Source organism: Scylla paramamosain, unplaced genomic scaffold (assembly GCF_035594125.1).
Source record: "Scylla paramamosain isolate STU-SP2022 unplaced genomic scaffold, ASM3559412v1 Contig65, whole genome shotgun sequence".
NCBI lineage: Eukaryota > Metazoa > Arthropoda > Malacostraca > Decapoda > Portunidae > Scylla > Scylla paramamosain.
In genome coordinates, this window is record NW_026973730.1 from 143,000 (window position 1) to 158,582 (window position 15,583).

The 15,583-nt window shown below is 43.2% G+C and overlaps 1 protein-coding gene across 6 annotated transcripts in view; it reads right to left on the reverse strand.

Moving 5' to 3' along the window:
* Positions 1-15,583, reverse strand: part of LOC135098458 (uncharacterized) — a 73,916-nt gene continuing 58,333 nt past the window's right edge. For 2 of the 6 annotated variants that reach the window (XM_064000842.1, XM_064000841.1), the window contains 6 exons: positions 7,212-7,328; positions 6,431-6,563; positions 6,093-6,229; positions 5,794-6,006; positions 1,335-1,431; positions 1-899 (listed from right to left, as the gene is read on the reverse strand). In XM_064000842.1, coding sequence (XP_063856912.1) covers positions 818-899; positions 1,335-1,431; positions 5,794-6,006; positions 6,093-6,132 — 432 coding nt within the window. In that variant the 5' untranslated portion in view covers positions 6,133-6,229; positions 6,431-6,563; positions 7,212-7,328 and the 3' untranslated portion in view covers positions 1-817. The other 4 variants (XR_010267015.1, XM_064000845.1, XM_064000843.1 and 1 more) reach the window with 4 other exon arrangements.

Below are 15,583 nucleotides of genomic sequence, written 5' to 3' on the forward strand. Positions count from 1 at the left end.
TATAGATTTCCGAGCATATACCAGCATCTCTTATGAGTTTGTGTGTTTATATCAGACTTAGCAAAGATTTGGATGTGTCTCTAAATATATACTAGTGTTTGTATACAAGTTTGTGTGTATACCAGACTTATTAAGAGTTTATGTGTGTTTCTAAGAGTATACAAACCATAGCAAGTGTTTGTATATGTCTCTATGTGTATACCAGTGTTTGTGTGTGTATACCAGCATTATATAGTGTTTGTAATGGTTTAAGTGTACACTAGTCCTTTTTAATTGTTACCTTCTCACTATCTCAGCCCTCCAGATACACCTGAGGCATACAGCGTCACCCCAGAGTACAGCCCCAAGTTGGTCTGGCTAGCCCCGATGACGATGAAAGCAGGAACCATCATTATCACCTGCTGTGGTTGATGATGGTGGCTTCTACACACACACACACATACACACACACACCTCAGACAGCAATTCCTGCAACAAGAGAGGACAGAACAGCATGCCAGCCACAGCAAGAGTGAGTGTGTGAACAGCCGCGGCCACCAACCAGCCAATACTTCCCTAGCAGAAGAACGCAGCCCTCACAGTCGACCCAGTGGTGAAGCCTGTGCCCAATATTATTTATCAAGACTCTCTCTCTCTCTCTCTCTCTCTCTCTCTCTCTCTCTCTCTCTCTCTCTCATCCACCATTAGCCAGTCTCTCTCCCTCTCTCACCATTGGTCAGTGGTCTGTACAGCAGACACCCAGTCATCATGGTGGAGGGATTTTCTCCAAGTACTGTACCTCCACCACTCCCTCCAGGCTCCTCCCACTTTCTTCCAGTCACTCCATAAGCTTGATAATCAGCAGCTGTCCCTCTATACCACAAGCTTCACTCTGGGCAGCTCTCTGGAGGCCTCCGAACCTGTGGGTGTAAGGTTAGGTTAGGTTAAGTTAGGTTAAGTTAGGGTTAGGTTAGGTTAGGTTAGGTTGGTTAGGTTAGGCCTGTGGATGGTGTGTGGAGGAGGACAGGACAAGCAGACCAGTGGGAAGGCTGTGGAAGGGCCTGTGGATGCTGTGTGGAGGAGGACAGGACAAGCAGACCAGTGGGAAGCTGTGGAGGCCTGTGGATGCTGTGTGGAGGAGGACAGGACAAGCAGACCAGTGGGAAGGCTGTGGAAGCCCTGTGGATGCTGTGTGGAGGAGGACAGGACAAGGAGACCAGTGAGAAGGCTGTGGAAGGCCTGTGGATGCTGTGTGGAGGAGGACAGGACAAGCAGACCCAGTGGGAAGGCTGTGGAAGGCCTGTGGACTTCAAGGTAATGCAACACCACACACCAACACCAGAACAATGCCTCACCTATCCACCTGCAGCCACATCACAGTCTCCCCCTTGTAGGTGATGGCAGTAGTGGCGGTGCTTGTGGTGGTGGTGCGAGGAGGCAAGGCACCCATGGCTGGAAAAGAAGGGGTGAGTGCCTTGAGGCTGCAGGACGGGGTATACAGGTGTGTGGGAGGTGAGAGGGTGGGAGAGAGGGAGTGGGCACGTGGGAGAGAGTAAGTGTGTTCTATGGTAAATTATATATAGGATTTCAAGGGTGTTTTTGTGTATGATAGGGAAAATATTCATACACACATACACACATACATTTTCATCTCCCAAGCACTCTCTCCTCTCCTCCTCTTCCCTCTTTCCCTGTCTCGTGCAATAGGTAAACACACACACACACACACACACACACACACACACACACACACACACACACACACACACACGCACATTGATAGAGGGATAGATATTAGCCCAGCATGATTTAAACAACTAATATAACTATCAAAAACACACACACACACACACACACACACACACACACTTCTCCACAAATCTGAAGGCACTGTGGTTTCCAAGCCCTCAAAGTGAATGAGTGTGCTGAGGGAATAATATTGCACCACTGCCTGCATGAACTTGTCACTAAAGCTGTCATGCGTCTCACACACCTCCTGTCACCGCTCATGCTGGCTGTCAACGCGAAACGCACCCTCCACCACTCATTGTTTGGGGTGACGGTTCTGTGGGAATGGAAGATAATTAGATTTTCTCTCATATCAAATTGAATTGGTTTAGCTCTCTCTCTCTCTCTCTCTCTCTCTCATGATTGATTTCAAAGGCCACAAAGATGATTAGCAGAGGTTTTTGTGAGTGTTTCTCCTGACAGTAATGTAGGAATGTTGTTAATTTGTCACTAAAACCATAAAAACATCCTTAAAAACCTGTGGCACTTCGAATAGAGCCTTTTAAAAGTGTGTTTCTCCCATCAGTCGAGAAATGTAGTTATTTATTTTACATTTTATATATAACACACACACACACACACACACACACACACAAACACAGGTGGTCTGGCAAGGAAGTGCTACGAGAAATATACAAACGCATAGCAAGGCAAGGCACACAGCTTTCACACTCACTTCACACTCACAACACTCTTTCAACACCTTAACCTTTGTTGGGGAAGAGAAGCACTACTGCCTTAACCTTACAAATACACTTATTATAGCTTATCTCTTACATGTACCAAGACAAGGCACACAACTTTCACACTCACCTCACACTCACTCACAACACTCTTTCAACACCTTAACCTTTGTTGGGGAAGAGAAGCACTGCTGCCTTAACCTTACAAATACACTTATTATAAGCTTATCTCTTACATGTACCAAGACAAGGCACACAACTTTCACCGTTACTGTCACCCACAACAATCTTTCAATGCGTTAATCCTTGTTGGGAAAGAGAACCACTAAAATATCATCTCCTACAAATATATTTAAACACTCACTCAACACACAACACCTTAGCCCTTGATGGAGACGAGAAGCACTCCTACCTAACCTTACAAAACCACTAATTAAAATCTTATCTCCTACATATACCAAAACACACAATTTTCACCCTCATTCACTCAGCACACAACACCTTAGCCCTTTATGAAGACGAGAAGCACTCCTACCCAACCTTACAAAACCACTAATTAAAATCTTATCTCCTACATATACCAAAACGAAAACACATAATTTTCAGCCTCATTCAGTCAGCACACAACACCTTAGCCCTTGATGAAGACGAACAGCACTCCTACCCAACCTTACAAAACCACTAATTAAAATCTTATCTCTACTTCATTTACCCATCCATACACCAACCTTGTAACTCCACACAAGACAAGACACCACAGTCATCCACATCTATCTATGCCACACTGACTCCTGAAGTTGGTGGAGCACAGGGTGGACCAAAGGGCATCAGCTCCACACTCTGGGATGCCTGTGGGGGACTTCATACGAGACCAGCGAGTACCTCTTCCGCGTTCAGGGTCCCCTCCACCCTCTCGCACAGTACCTGAGGGCATGAGGCGGTGGTGAGAGGGTAAGAGGGTGTGAGGGAGGAGGGAAGGGATGAAATGTGGTGAAAAACAGAGAACACAGATGAAAAGGAAAATTGAAGTAGAGAAGAGGAAAAGGAAGAAAAGAGAAGAGATGAAAAGAAGGAAAAAAGAGAGAAAACAGAATTATAAACACAATTTTTGACATCATATCTAAAAATCTCTCTCTCTCTCTCTCTCTCTTTAGTGCTCCTTCAAAAATTCTCTCTCTCTCTTTAGCTCCTTCAAAAATTCTCTCTCTCTCTAGCGCTCCTTCAAAAATCTCTCTCTCTCTCTCTTTACATCATTCCTTCAAAAAAATACACTTGGTAAGAGGCTTTAACAAATATTCATGTATCACCTGCTGTCAAGGTACTGGTCACCACACCCAATGAACACCAGTACAGGACACACAGCACCAGCAAGTCACACACCTCCAGGGACGCCCCACTGACGACATCCAGGGGGTCTATCACACTGCCCCAGGACTTGGACGTCTTGTGGCCGCCACCATCACCCAGGAGGCCATGCAGCAGCACAGTCTGGGGAGGGAGGGTCATATAACACAGGTGATATAACACAGGCAATACTGGTAACAATTAATATCACGTTACATAAGAGAAAGGACAGGTAACAAGCAGGCAGTCAATTCTTTCAGTCTATCACCATCTATAAACATTATTAGCCTTCTGATATCTGCATCTTTTTATCAAACGATTAGTAATGCTAGAGTTTACAGTATTAACAGATATTTTAGTTATATACCAATGAATATATGGACTAATTACACGCCTACAATTGGTTACCGGAGTTTGTGATAATACATAAGACAAAGGAACAAAAACAAGATTAATAACAAAGGACATGACCAGGAGACCAAGACCCAGATGACCTCACCTCAAAGGAAAGCCTCCCCGTCAAGTTGAGTCCCGGCATGACCACCTGAGCCACCCAGAAGAGGATGCCGTGACCCGTCTTCAAGGTCGTTGCCTAGAAGCGAGCAAGGTCAGGCATGGTCTCTCCCCTCCCCTGACCCGGCCACCCCAGCGAGGCAAAGGGAGGGAGCAGAGGAGAAGCAGGTGTCCAGATCTTCCTCCTGCTGGGTGGACATGGAGGTCAAGGGTGTGCCTGGGGAGGAGGACAGGGTGAAGACGGAAAGTTGCGATTATTAACGTAACCGTCAAGACTTTTATTCATCTATTGCTACATGAAGTTTATTATTTTAATGAGGGTTTGCGCACACACACACACACACACACACACACTTTCTCTTTATCATCCTCTTCCTCCTCTTCTTTTCTTCTTCTACCTCCTCCTCCTCCTCCTCCTTATATTCAGGTCAAGTCAGGTCATCCAATTAGAATAAAATCAGACAGACAGACAGACACAAACACACACACACACACACACACTTGAATGATATAAAATAATGCAGTTTTCCCTCACAGAAATATAGAAGGGAACCCAGAGTAGGTTAATAAAGGTGATACAGACAAGGACTGCATCTCAACTGTACAGAAAAACAACAATTTGGTACAGCTTTACCCCAATGTAATACTGATAATAGGAACACACTAGGAGATACAACACAAAGTACATCAACTGAAGGAAAAACAATAAAAAAGTAAAATTTCTCCCATATATCAGACCATCCACACTAACACTAGGTAAACACACACACACACACACACCTTCCTTCTCCACAGCCTTCCGCCTTGCATCCTCCTCCGAGCAGCCGCCACCCATACCTCCTCGCCATCTGCTGCAGTGATGTGGTACACTGGCATTCTGCGGCCCCACCAGAGCTGCCGGGAGACACACCAGTCTGTGATGTTGTCCAGCCAGCTATGCCAAGCCCTCCTGTGCAGCTGTGGCACCAGGTTCAGACAGCCGCTCTGCACAGCCTCGGACGCCTCCTGTGCCGACTCCTTGCACCGAACGAACCTGTGTAGACATGAAAGTAACCAAGTGTTTGTGGTTAATTATAATACTCAATATGCCACTATCGTCAACAGCATCACCATCTGCTCACCACTGGGGCCTCAGCACCACTATTTCAAAAGGACTCTAGATGAAGCTACACAGGTTTTTAAGAATGTTTTTAAAGTTTTAGTGACAGATTGACAACATTTCTATATTATTAACAGGAGAAACACTCTTGAGAACCCAGCTAGGTATCTCTGTGGCCTTGAAAAATACTCGTGATGAAATAATACGGGTTTTCAAGAATGTTTTAATGGTTCTACTGATAGATTAACAACATTTCTACATTCTTAATCTTGAGAACCCAGCTAGGTATCTCTGTGGCCTTTGCAAATAGTCTTGGAGGAAGTGAAGTCCCTCCTCTATTACCTAATTAAGTCAGTACACCTGTTTAGTTACCCCTTCACCACCTACCTGAGTCTGCCAGTCTGTAAGGGAAGTCCCACATCTTTCCGAAGCTGACCGGTTTGCTGTACCCCGGGACTGCCAGCTCCGTGGGTCCTGTCAGGTGCAGGCGGTCCACTTCAATGTCCAAGATGGCCGACTGAAGGCTGCAGCACCAGTTGACGAGAGCCTCCTTGCGGTACACCAGCCCAGCATCGTACAGACAGACAAATGCTTCCGTCACTGCGAGGAAAAGTGTTTTGGTGAAGTTTCTTGTTTGTGCGCGCGTGTGTGTGTGTGTTAGAGGTTACGAGGACAGGTATGCTTACGGATGTACAGACAGACACACAGGCCAGTCTCTCGCTGCATCCATGTCCCAGCTGTCCCAGTCAAGTGAACCCCCCAGATGCCACAGCTGGTCAAATATCATTGTTCCTTCCTCCTCTTTCACACTTCACCAATAAACCTGCAAAAAAAGGAAAATTTGTCTTTTAAATATGTAAGTTAGTTGTACACAGTCTACTGCCCAAGAAAACAGAACACTGGGTAACTATTTTGACTGCATAGAAAAATTACACACACACACACACACACACACACACACACACACACAGTTTTGTATATTCATGTCTCTCTATCATTCTAGTTTTCTCAAGGCAACACTCACTCTTCTGTCTGTCAAGGTCGTGTTTGGTGTTCCCCTGGGCGTCCCACAGGTGCCTCTCCATCACCACCTGTGTTGCTGACCCTGTGTGGTGTGCCCCTGGGATGAACACTGCCTCACCACCCTGCATCTGTGCCTGCATCAGAGAGAGAGAGAGAGAGAGAGAGAGAGAGAGAGAGAGAGAGAGAGAGAGAGAGAGAGAGAGAGAGAGAGAGAGAGAGAGAGAGAATATTAACATGGGACAGAAGGGGTTATTATTAAGTTAATTTTAATGAGAGAGAGAGAGAGAGAGAGAGAGAGAGAGAGAGAGAGAGAGAGAGAGAGAGAGAGAGAGAGAGAGAGAGAGAGAGAGAGAGAGAGAGAGAGAGAGAGAGAGAGAGAGAGAGAGAGAGAGAGAGAGAGAGAGAGAGAGAGAGAGAAATATATATTAACATGTGACAGAATGGGTTAAGTTAATTTTAATGAGAGAGAGAGAGAGAGAGAGAGAGAGAGAGAGAGAGAGAGAGAGAGAGAGAGAGAGAGAGAGAGAGAGAGAGAGAGAGAGAGAGAGAGAGAGAAAAAATATATATATTAACATGTGACAGAATGGGTTAAGTTAATTTTAATGAGAGAGAGAGAGAGAGAGAGAGAGAGAGAGAGAGAGAGAGAGAGAGAGAGAGAGAGAGAGAGAGAGAGAGAGAGAGAGAGAGAGAGAGAGAGAGAGAGACTTAACCTAACTGAATTAATATAAACCTAACCTGATGGAAACAAATAAATGAAAATAAAAAGCTGCAGCCGGCCTCACCTTTCTTGACAGGCGCCTTTTTTTATGTTCATACACTTTTCCCTGGTGGCACACGCTGCTAGCCGCCCCCTGGCCACGCCCCTCGCCACCTCACGCATGTACAGATCCACTGCCGCTCTAAAAAGCAACAAATTCACCCGTATATCAAGTCTGACTGCGTTTGTTTACGTCTCTGGGTCTCGGTCTGGGCTCAGGCCTGCAGGATGGGAGAATGATAGAAAACGAGAGATTTTCAGGCAAGACTAGTATAAGTTGAGGCTCTATTATAAAATACCGTGATACAATATTACTATTACTACTACTACTACTACTAATAATAATAATAATAATAATAGTAATAATAATAATGAAAAACACACAATGCACATGATCGCAAGACCACTCCTTGTTGTGTATACTAACCTTACTTAATGTGTATAGATTTCTGAGCATATACCAGCATCTCTTATGAGTTTATGTGTGTATATCAGATTTAGCAAGTGTATGGATGGGTCTCTAAGTGTATCCCAGTGTTTGTATACAAGTTTGTGTGTGTATACCAGACTTAGTAAGCGTGTGTGTGTTTCTAAGAATATACAACCAATAGCAAGTGTTTGTATATGTCTCTAAGTGTATACCTGTCTTAATTGTCTGTTTGTGTGTGTATACCAGCATTACATAGTGTTTGTAATGGTTTGTGTGTATACTAGTCCTTTTTAATTGTTACCAACTATCCCAGCCCCTCCAGACCCACCTGAGGCACACAGCGTCACCCCAGAGTACAGCCCCAGGTTGGTCTGGCTAGCCCCGATGACGATGAGAGCAGGAAACGTCATTATCACCTGCTGTGGTTCATGATGGTGGCTTCTACGCACACACACACATACACAAACACACACACACACACACCTCAGACAGCAATTCCTGGAACAAGAGAGGACAGAACAGCATGCCAGCCACAGCAAGAGTGAGTGTGTGAACAGCCGCGGCCACCAACCAGCCAATACTTCCCTAGCAGAAGAACGCAGCCCTCACAGTCGACCCAGTGGTGAAGCCTGTGCCCAATATTATTTATCAAGACTCTCTCTCTCTCTCTCTCTCTCTCTCTCTCTCTCTCTCTCTCTCTCTCTCTCTCTCTCTCTCTCTCTCTCTCTCTCATCCACCATTAGCCAGTCTCCCTCCCTCACCATTGGTTGGTGGCCTGTACAGCAGACACCCAGTCGTCATAGTGAAGGGATTTTCTCCAAGTACTGTACCTCCACCACTCCCTCCAGGCTCCTCCCACTTTCTTCCAGTCACTCCATAAGCTTGATAATCAGCAGCTGTCCCTCTATACCACAAGCTTCACTCTGGGCAGCTCTCTGGAGGCCTCCGAACCTGTGGGTGTAAGGTTAGGTTAGGTTAAGTTAGGTTAGGTTAGGTTAGGTTGGTTAGGTTAGGCCTGTGGATGGTGTGTGGAGGAGGACAGGACAAGCAGACCAGTGGGAAGGCTGTGGAAGGCCTGTGGATGCTGTGTGGAGGAGGACAGGACAAGCAGACCAGTGGGAAGGCTGTGGAAGCCCTGTGGATGCTGTGTGGAGGAGGACAGGACAAGGAGACCAGTGGGAAGGCTGTGGAAGCCCTGTGGATGCTGTGTGGAGGAGGACAGGACAAGGAGACCAGTGGGAAGGCTGTGGAAGGCCTGTGGATGCTGTGTGGAGGAGGACAGGACAAGCAGACCAGTGGGAAGGATGTGGAAGGCCTGTGGACTTCAAGGTAATGCAACACCACACACCAACACCAGAACAATGCCTCACCTATCCACCTGCAGCCACATCACAGTCTCCCCCTTGTAGGTGATGGCAGGAGTGGTGGTGCTTGTGGTGGTGGTGCGAGGAGGCAAGGCACCCATGGCTGGAAAAGAAGGGGTGAGTGCCTTGAGGCTGCAGGACGGGGTGTACAGGTGTGTGGGAGGTGAGAGGGTGGGAGAGAGGGAGTGGGCACATGGGAGAGAGTAAGTGTGTTCTATGGCAAATTATATATAGGATTTCAAGGGTGTTTTTGTGTATGATAGGGAAAATATTCATACCCACATACACACATACATTTTCATCTCCCAAGCACATCTCCTCTCCTCCTCTTCCCTCTTCCCCTGTCTCGTGCAATAGGTCAACACACACACACACACACACACACACACACATTGATAGAGAGATAGATATTAGCCCAGCATGATTTAAACAACTAATATAACTATCAAAAACACACACACACACACACACACACACACTTCTCCACAAATCTGAAGGCACTGTGGTTTCCAAGCCCTCAAAGTGAATGAGTGTGTTGAGGGAATAATATTGCACCACTGCCTGCATGAACTTGTCACTAAAGCTGTCATGCGCCTCACACACCTCCTGTCACCGCTCATGCTGGCTGTCAACGCAGAACGCACCCTCCACCACTCATTGTTTGGGGTGACGGTTCTGTGGGAATGGAAGATAATTAGATTTTCTCTCATATCAAGTTGAATTGGTTTAGCTGACACTCTCTCTCTCTCTCTCTCTCTCTCTCTCTCTTTCACGACTGATTCCAAAGGCCACAAAGATGATTAGAAGAGGTTTTCGTGAGTGTTTCTCCTGACAGTAATGTGGGAATGTTGTTAATTTGTCGCTAAAACAATAAAAAACATCCTTAAAAATCTGTGCCACTTCAAATAGAGCCTTTTAAAAGTGTGTTTCTCCCATCAGTCGAGAAATGTAGTTATTTATTTACATTTTATATATAACACACACACACACAAACACACACACACACACACACACACACACACAAGTGGTCTGGCAGGGAAGTGCTATGAGAAATATACAAACGCATAGCAAGGCAAGGCACACAGCTTTCACACTCACCTCACACTCACAACACTCTTTCAACACCTTAACCTTTGTTGGGGAAGAGAAGCACTACTGTCTTAACCTTACAAATACACTTATTATAGCTTATCTCTTACATGTACCAAGACAAGGCACACAACTTTCACTGTTACTGTCACCCACAACAACCTTTCAATGCGTTAACCCTTGTTGGGGAAGAGAACCACTAAAATATTATCTCCTACAAATATATTTAAATACTCACTCAGCACACAACACCTTAGCCCTTGATGGAGATGAGAAGCACTCCTACCTAACCTTACAAAACCACTAATTAAAATCTTATCTCCTACATATACCAAAACAAAAACACAATTTTCACCCTCACTCACTCAACACACAACACGTCAGCCCTTGATGAAGACGAACAGCACTCCTACCCAACCTTACAAAACCACTAACCTAAAATCTTATCTCCTAAATATACCAAAACAAAAACACAATTTTCAGCCTCATTCAGCCAGCACACAACACGTCAGCCCTTTATGGAGACAAGAAGCACTCCTACCCAATCTTACAAACCACTAATTAAAATCTTATCTCCTACATATACCAAAACAAAAACACAATTTTCAGCCTCATTCAGTCAGCACACAACACGTCAGCCATTGATGAAGACGAACAGCACTCCTACCTAACCTTACAAAACCACTAATTAAAATCTTATCTCTACTTCACTTACCCATCCATACACCAACCTTGTAACTCCACACAAGACAAGACACCACAGTCATCCACATCTATCTATGCCACACTGACTCCTGAAGCTGGTGGAGCATAGGGTGGACCGAAGGGCATCAGCTCCACACTCTGGGATGCCTGTGGGGGAGTTTATCCTGAGACCAGTGAGTACCTCTTCTGTATTCAGGGTCCCCTCCACCCTCTCACACAGTACCTGAGGGCATGAGGGGGTGGTGAGAGGGTAAGAGGGTATGAGGGAGGAGGGAAGAGATGAAATGTGGTGAAAAACAGAAGAGAACACAGATGAGCAGGAAAATTGAGTGACTGGGTGTTTGAGTGAGCGAGTGAGTGATGGTTTATTGTCTGTCTGACTGAATGAATGAATGAAAAATACTTGCTAAGGGAATGAATTAATATCCACAAACTCACGCATTCACTGAATGGCTATTTGACTGACTGACTGACTGACTGCTGACTAAAAATGATAGGTTAGGAGGGATAAATACTCGTAATCTTTCTTCAAATGTTAGTTCCTGATGGGGAGGAGGCCCGAGGGAGGGTCAATGGGGTCATGGCGAGAAAGCAAGAGGACGAGAGCAGCTGGTAGGAAACAGCAGCAGGCGGACGACGCTAAGGAGGGAAAAGGTTCGCTACACGAGTCTTCCCTTGTTCCCGTCAAGGTGGCAAGCTGCCTTGGTATTACTGCACTCTACTTATGATTGTTCTGGATCTCATACTGTAATCTAAACTTGGAAGTCTATATATATATATATATATATATATATATATATATATATATATATATATATATATATATATATATATATATATATACGAGTATATATATATATATATATATATATTCAAGCTCTCAACCCTATCTCATCACAAATGAACACATTCACTAAAGCATAAGCTTCTACAAGTGTGATTGAACTAGCAAAACTGAACTGGAAATTAGAGTTGTCTTGCATTGGTTGAGATATATTAGCAATAATAATCATTGATAATGAAGAGGAAGGTTGATAGTAAGGCGGACAGTAAAGTGAACGTCAGCCTCACCAGGCAAAAGTAGCCCGCAGATGGTAGTGTCGCACGTCATAGGATGACTCATGAAGCGCGTGACGCTGGTTGTGACATGGATGCTGCTGCTCGCATCACCACGACGTCTACCTCTACTTATTATTATTAAAGCTTTATTGAGCATTATAGTACATTTTTAAATATATACATATAGCACAAAATATACATGAATATACATATAATACACAAAGCGAGCACCAGCCCGCAGGTGGGGGTCTACCTCTATTAATTCGAATTATGATCAGTAATAATTATTTATTTATTCAATATCTTATATGCATAACTGGTACCAAACAAAATATACACCTTTTCTTCAAAATGCATCTCAGCTAAAACTTTTAATGCTATTCTATTTTTTATTTTTTATTTTTTTCACACGTCGAAAGATATTACCAGGCTTGGATTCTAAGAACATGTGGATAGTTCATTGCTTTATATATATATATATATATATATATATATATATATATATATATATATATATATATATATATATATATATATATATATATATATATATATATATATATATATATATATATATATATATATATATATATATATATATATATATATATATATATATATGTATGTATGTATGCATGTATGTATATAGTGTCACCGAAGTGTAATTAAGTACATTTTGTCACGGGAATTCTATGTTTGTACAAGTTCAGTAAATAAGAAAGACGTTCTGGTGAATCTATCCACACGTCTTGAAAAGACAGGAGACAACCTGAGGTTATTGTACTACTGCCCCAGATATTGAAGGAATAGCGAAAATTTCATCTTGATCAAGTCAACGATACCTCATGGAGAGAGAGAGAGAGAGAGAGAGAGAGAGAGAGAGAGAGAGAGAGTCATCAAGGTGTCATACAAAGAGCAGTTTTCAATTCGTTAAGCAGAAGATAATACATTTTTGCAATGTGTTGTGGTGATTTGTATGTTAGAAAAGTCTGGACTAGACGTTCACACAAGGATGACATTGAGTACCGCTGTCATAATGATACCATGACCAGATCAGATTCACGTTCACCAAGAGCAGGCATATTATCAACGCAAGCATTAACTTTGGGATCTCAGCTATAGGAGCACGCTGCACTAACTCAAGTTACTTTCTACATGACTAATTCCGCATGCTTAAACTTCTTCCTATCCTGAAACAAACGCACAATATTATTCGTCTTCATATAACTTTTTTTTCTAGGGCGTACACTAATTTTTTTTTTCTTTCATATCCAATAATCCTTTGCGTATGAGCCACTTTTTTTTTTTAAGTTACTAGGTCTACTGTTTATTTCTGGTGGTTAACATTATGTGTGGTAAAGTTATAATTCTTACACTTATTTTCCTTTTTAAATGTACCTGACACTAATCTTTAAACTCATCTCGAAAACCCAGTGCTGTAAATTAACAAGTTCAAAAAAACTCAGACGAATTTGCAAATACAACTGAGAACAAAAGCAAAGATCAAAGTGACAATAGAGGTTACCTGAGTGGAAGCGCCAACAACGAAGACGGGGGAGGTGGAAGGCTCGCCAAACACTGCCCGACTTGAAAACACAGAAACACAGCTGCACTCAGGAGGAAGCGGAAACAACAACTTCAGTGACATTGACTACTGGAAAGTCACCATGCGAAGCGTCAGCATGCAATGACACACAGACACAGAATGAAGGAAACTGCCACAAGCTGACAAGTGGCAAGAACTTAGAATACCGAAGTTAATTTGCATCATAAACAAAATCAAATATACGTAAAATTATGGAAATGCACTATTATAATATAACACGAGAGAGAGAGAGAGAGAGAGAGAGAGAGAGAGAGAGAAGAACGCACCAGTAAACACGCACTCCACTTCCAGTCACGGCTGGCACACGACTGACTGCCGCCAGCGACCAGGTAGACCATCATGCTTCTTTAGCTCCTTTAGAACTCCAGGTGCTCCCTCTAGACTCCTCCCTGCAATTCTTAACACTATTCTTATAGATCCTCCTCCTCCTCCTCGACTCCCCCACCCCCTATGTTTCTCCCCTTGCCGAGAATAATAATCAGAAATGTAATAAGGTGTTGACAAGTATCATTCGCAGCACTAAAAGTCTTTGCTTCATACATTTTAGCTCTTACTCCGCCCTTCCAACTTTCTAAACACAAAACAGATACAAAACACTTTCTACATAACGAAAAGATGATAATCACTACGAGAATAGCTACGAGCTATCAGTGAGGACATTTTATACACTCTGAGCTACGCTTTGTCAAATTCATAAACTAAAATACGTCAGTTTCCTATAAGAATTTGCAAGATATCACTGCTCTCTCTCTCTCTCTCTCTCTCTCTCTCTCTCTCTCTCTCTCTCTCTCTCTCTCTCTCTCTCTCTCTCTCTCTCTCTCTCTCTCTCTCTCTCTATATATATATATATATATATATATATATATATATATATATATATATATATATATATATATATATATATATATATATGTTTACTTAGTTATTCACATCATGCCGGGCTAGCTGCCTTCCTCACCAACTGTTTTCTGCGGTAACCATTAATGTCATAATAATTTTATTCAAGCAACTCCTTTCTAGTAGGTAATGAGATGGCCGGCGGACAGTGGGGCTATTTTTCTTCTTTTTCTTCTTTCATTGTTTCTTTTTTATTTCATGTACTTGAGACGGAAAAAGCAGTGCGAATTTGAAAAAGCGAAAGGTGGTAATCATAAACAAAAGCATGAGTAAGCAAGGGCTGGACTGAGCTGAACTGAGGTGAATGCTGTAAACACGAGGAGAATATATGTACTACTACAAGGCGAACGACAAACCTGGACATCAGCGAATGTAAAACTTGAGACTTCAATACGCATTATGTAATCTTGTTCGCACCTTCGGTTGTCTGGGACGTAACCTTCCAAGTATGAATATATCCACCTCGCACAAAAGCCACAGCCATCCATATTCCTGGGTGTTGTATGTGGGCAAAAAATGTAACCTGAAGACTTCTTACTACGAAGGAACTAAACTGATAGATAGATACATTAGATAGATAGATAAATACACACACACACACACACACACACACACACACGGGGAACAAAAATATAGCAAATTCTAGGAAGTTGGAGTCACTTGGCCAAAAACAAGCTGGTTCGGATTGGCTTGGATTAAGTAAATTGCACGTTTCCCGCATCAGTCACCGAGGCAGGTGGGCAGGCGAGGAGTCTCAATTTGGGAAAGTGGAATATGACGCGGTTTTGAAAGTGAGTGTGCGAAGGAAAGAAAAATGTGACTAAATAAAATCACGAGAACAGTTGCTGTCATGAATGTGGAAATCAGGAGGAGGAAGAGGTGACGGTGGTGGTTGTGGGAATAGTAGTGAAAGAGAATCTCTCTCTCTCTCTCTCTCTCTCTCTCTCTCTCTCTCTCTCTCTCTCTCTCTCTCTCTCTCTCTCTCTCTCTTATTGGCATTAAAGGTGTATTATTATGTTTGACTTTTCAGTATTTAGTTCAAGTAAACCTGATAAAATGATGCAAGATTCTGTAAATTATTTTCGATGGTTTCCTTGGAGTACGTGGTGCAACACATCGTTACTCCTTGCATGTGTTGCTTTACCTTTAGCAATGACTTTGCAATATTTCATCAGATGAAATCTGGGTAAATCATTGACTTTTATCAACATATGACCGATAATTATCCCAACCTATTCCATGACAGC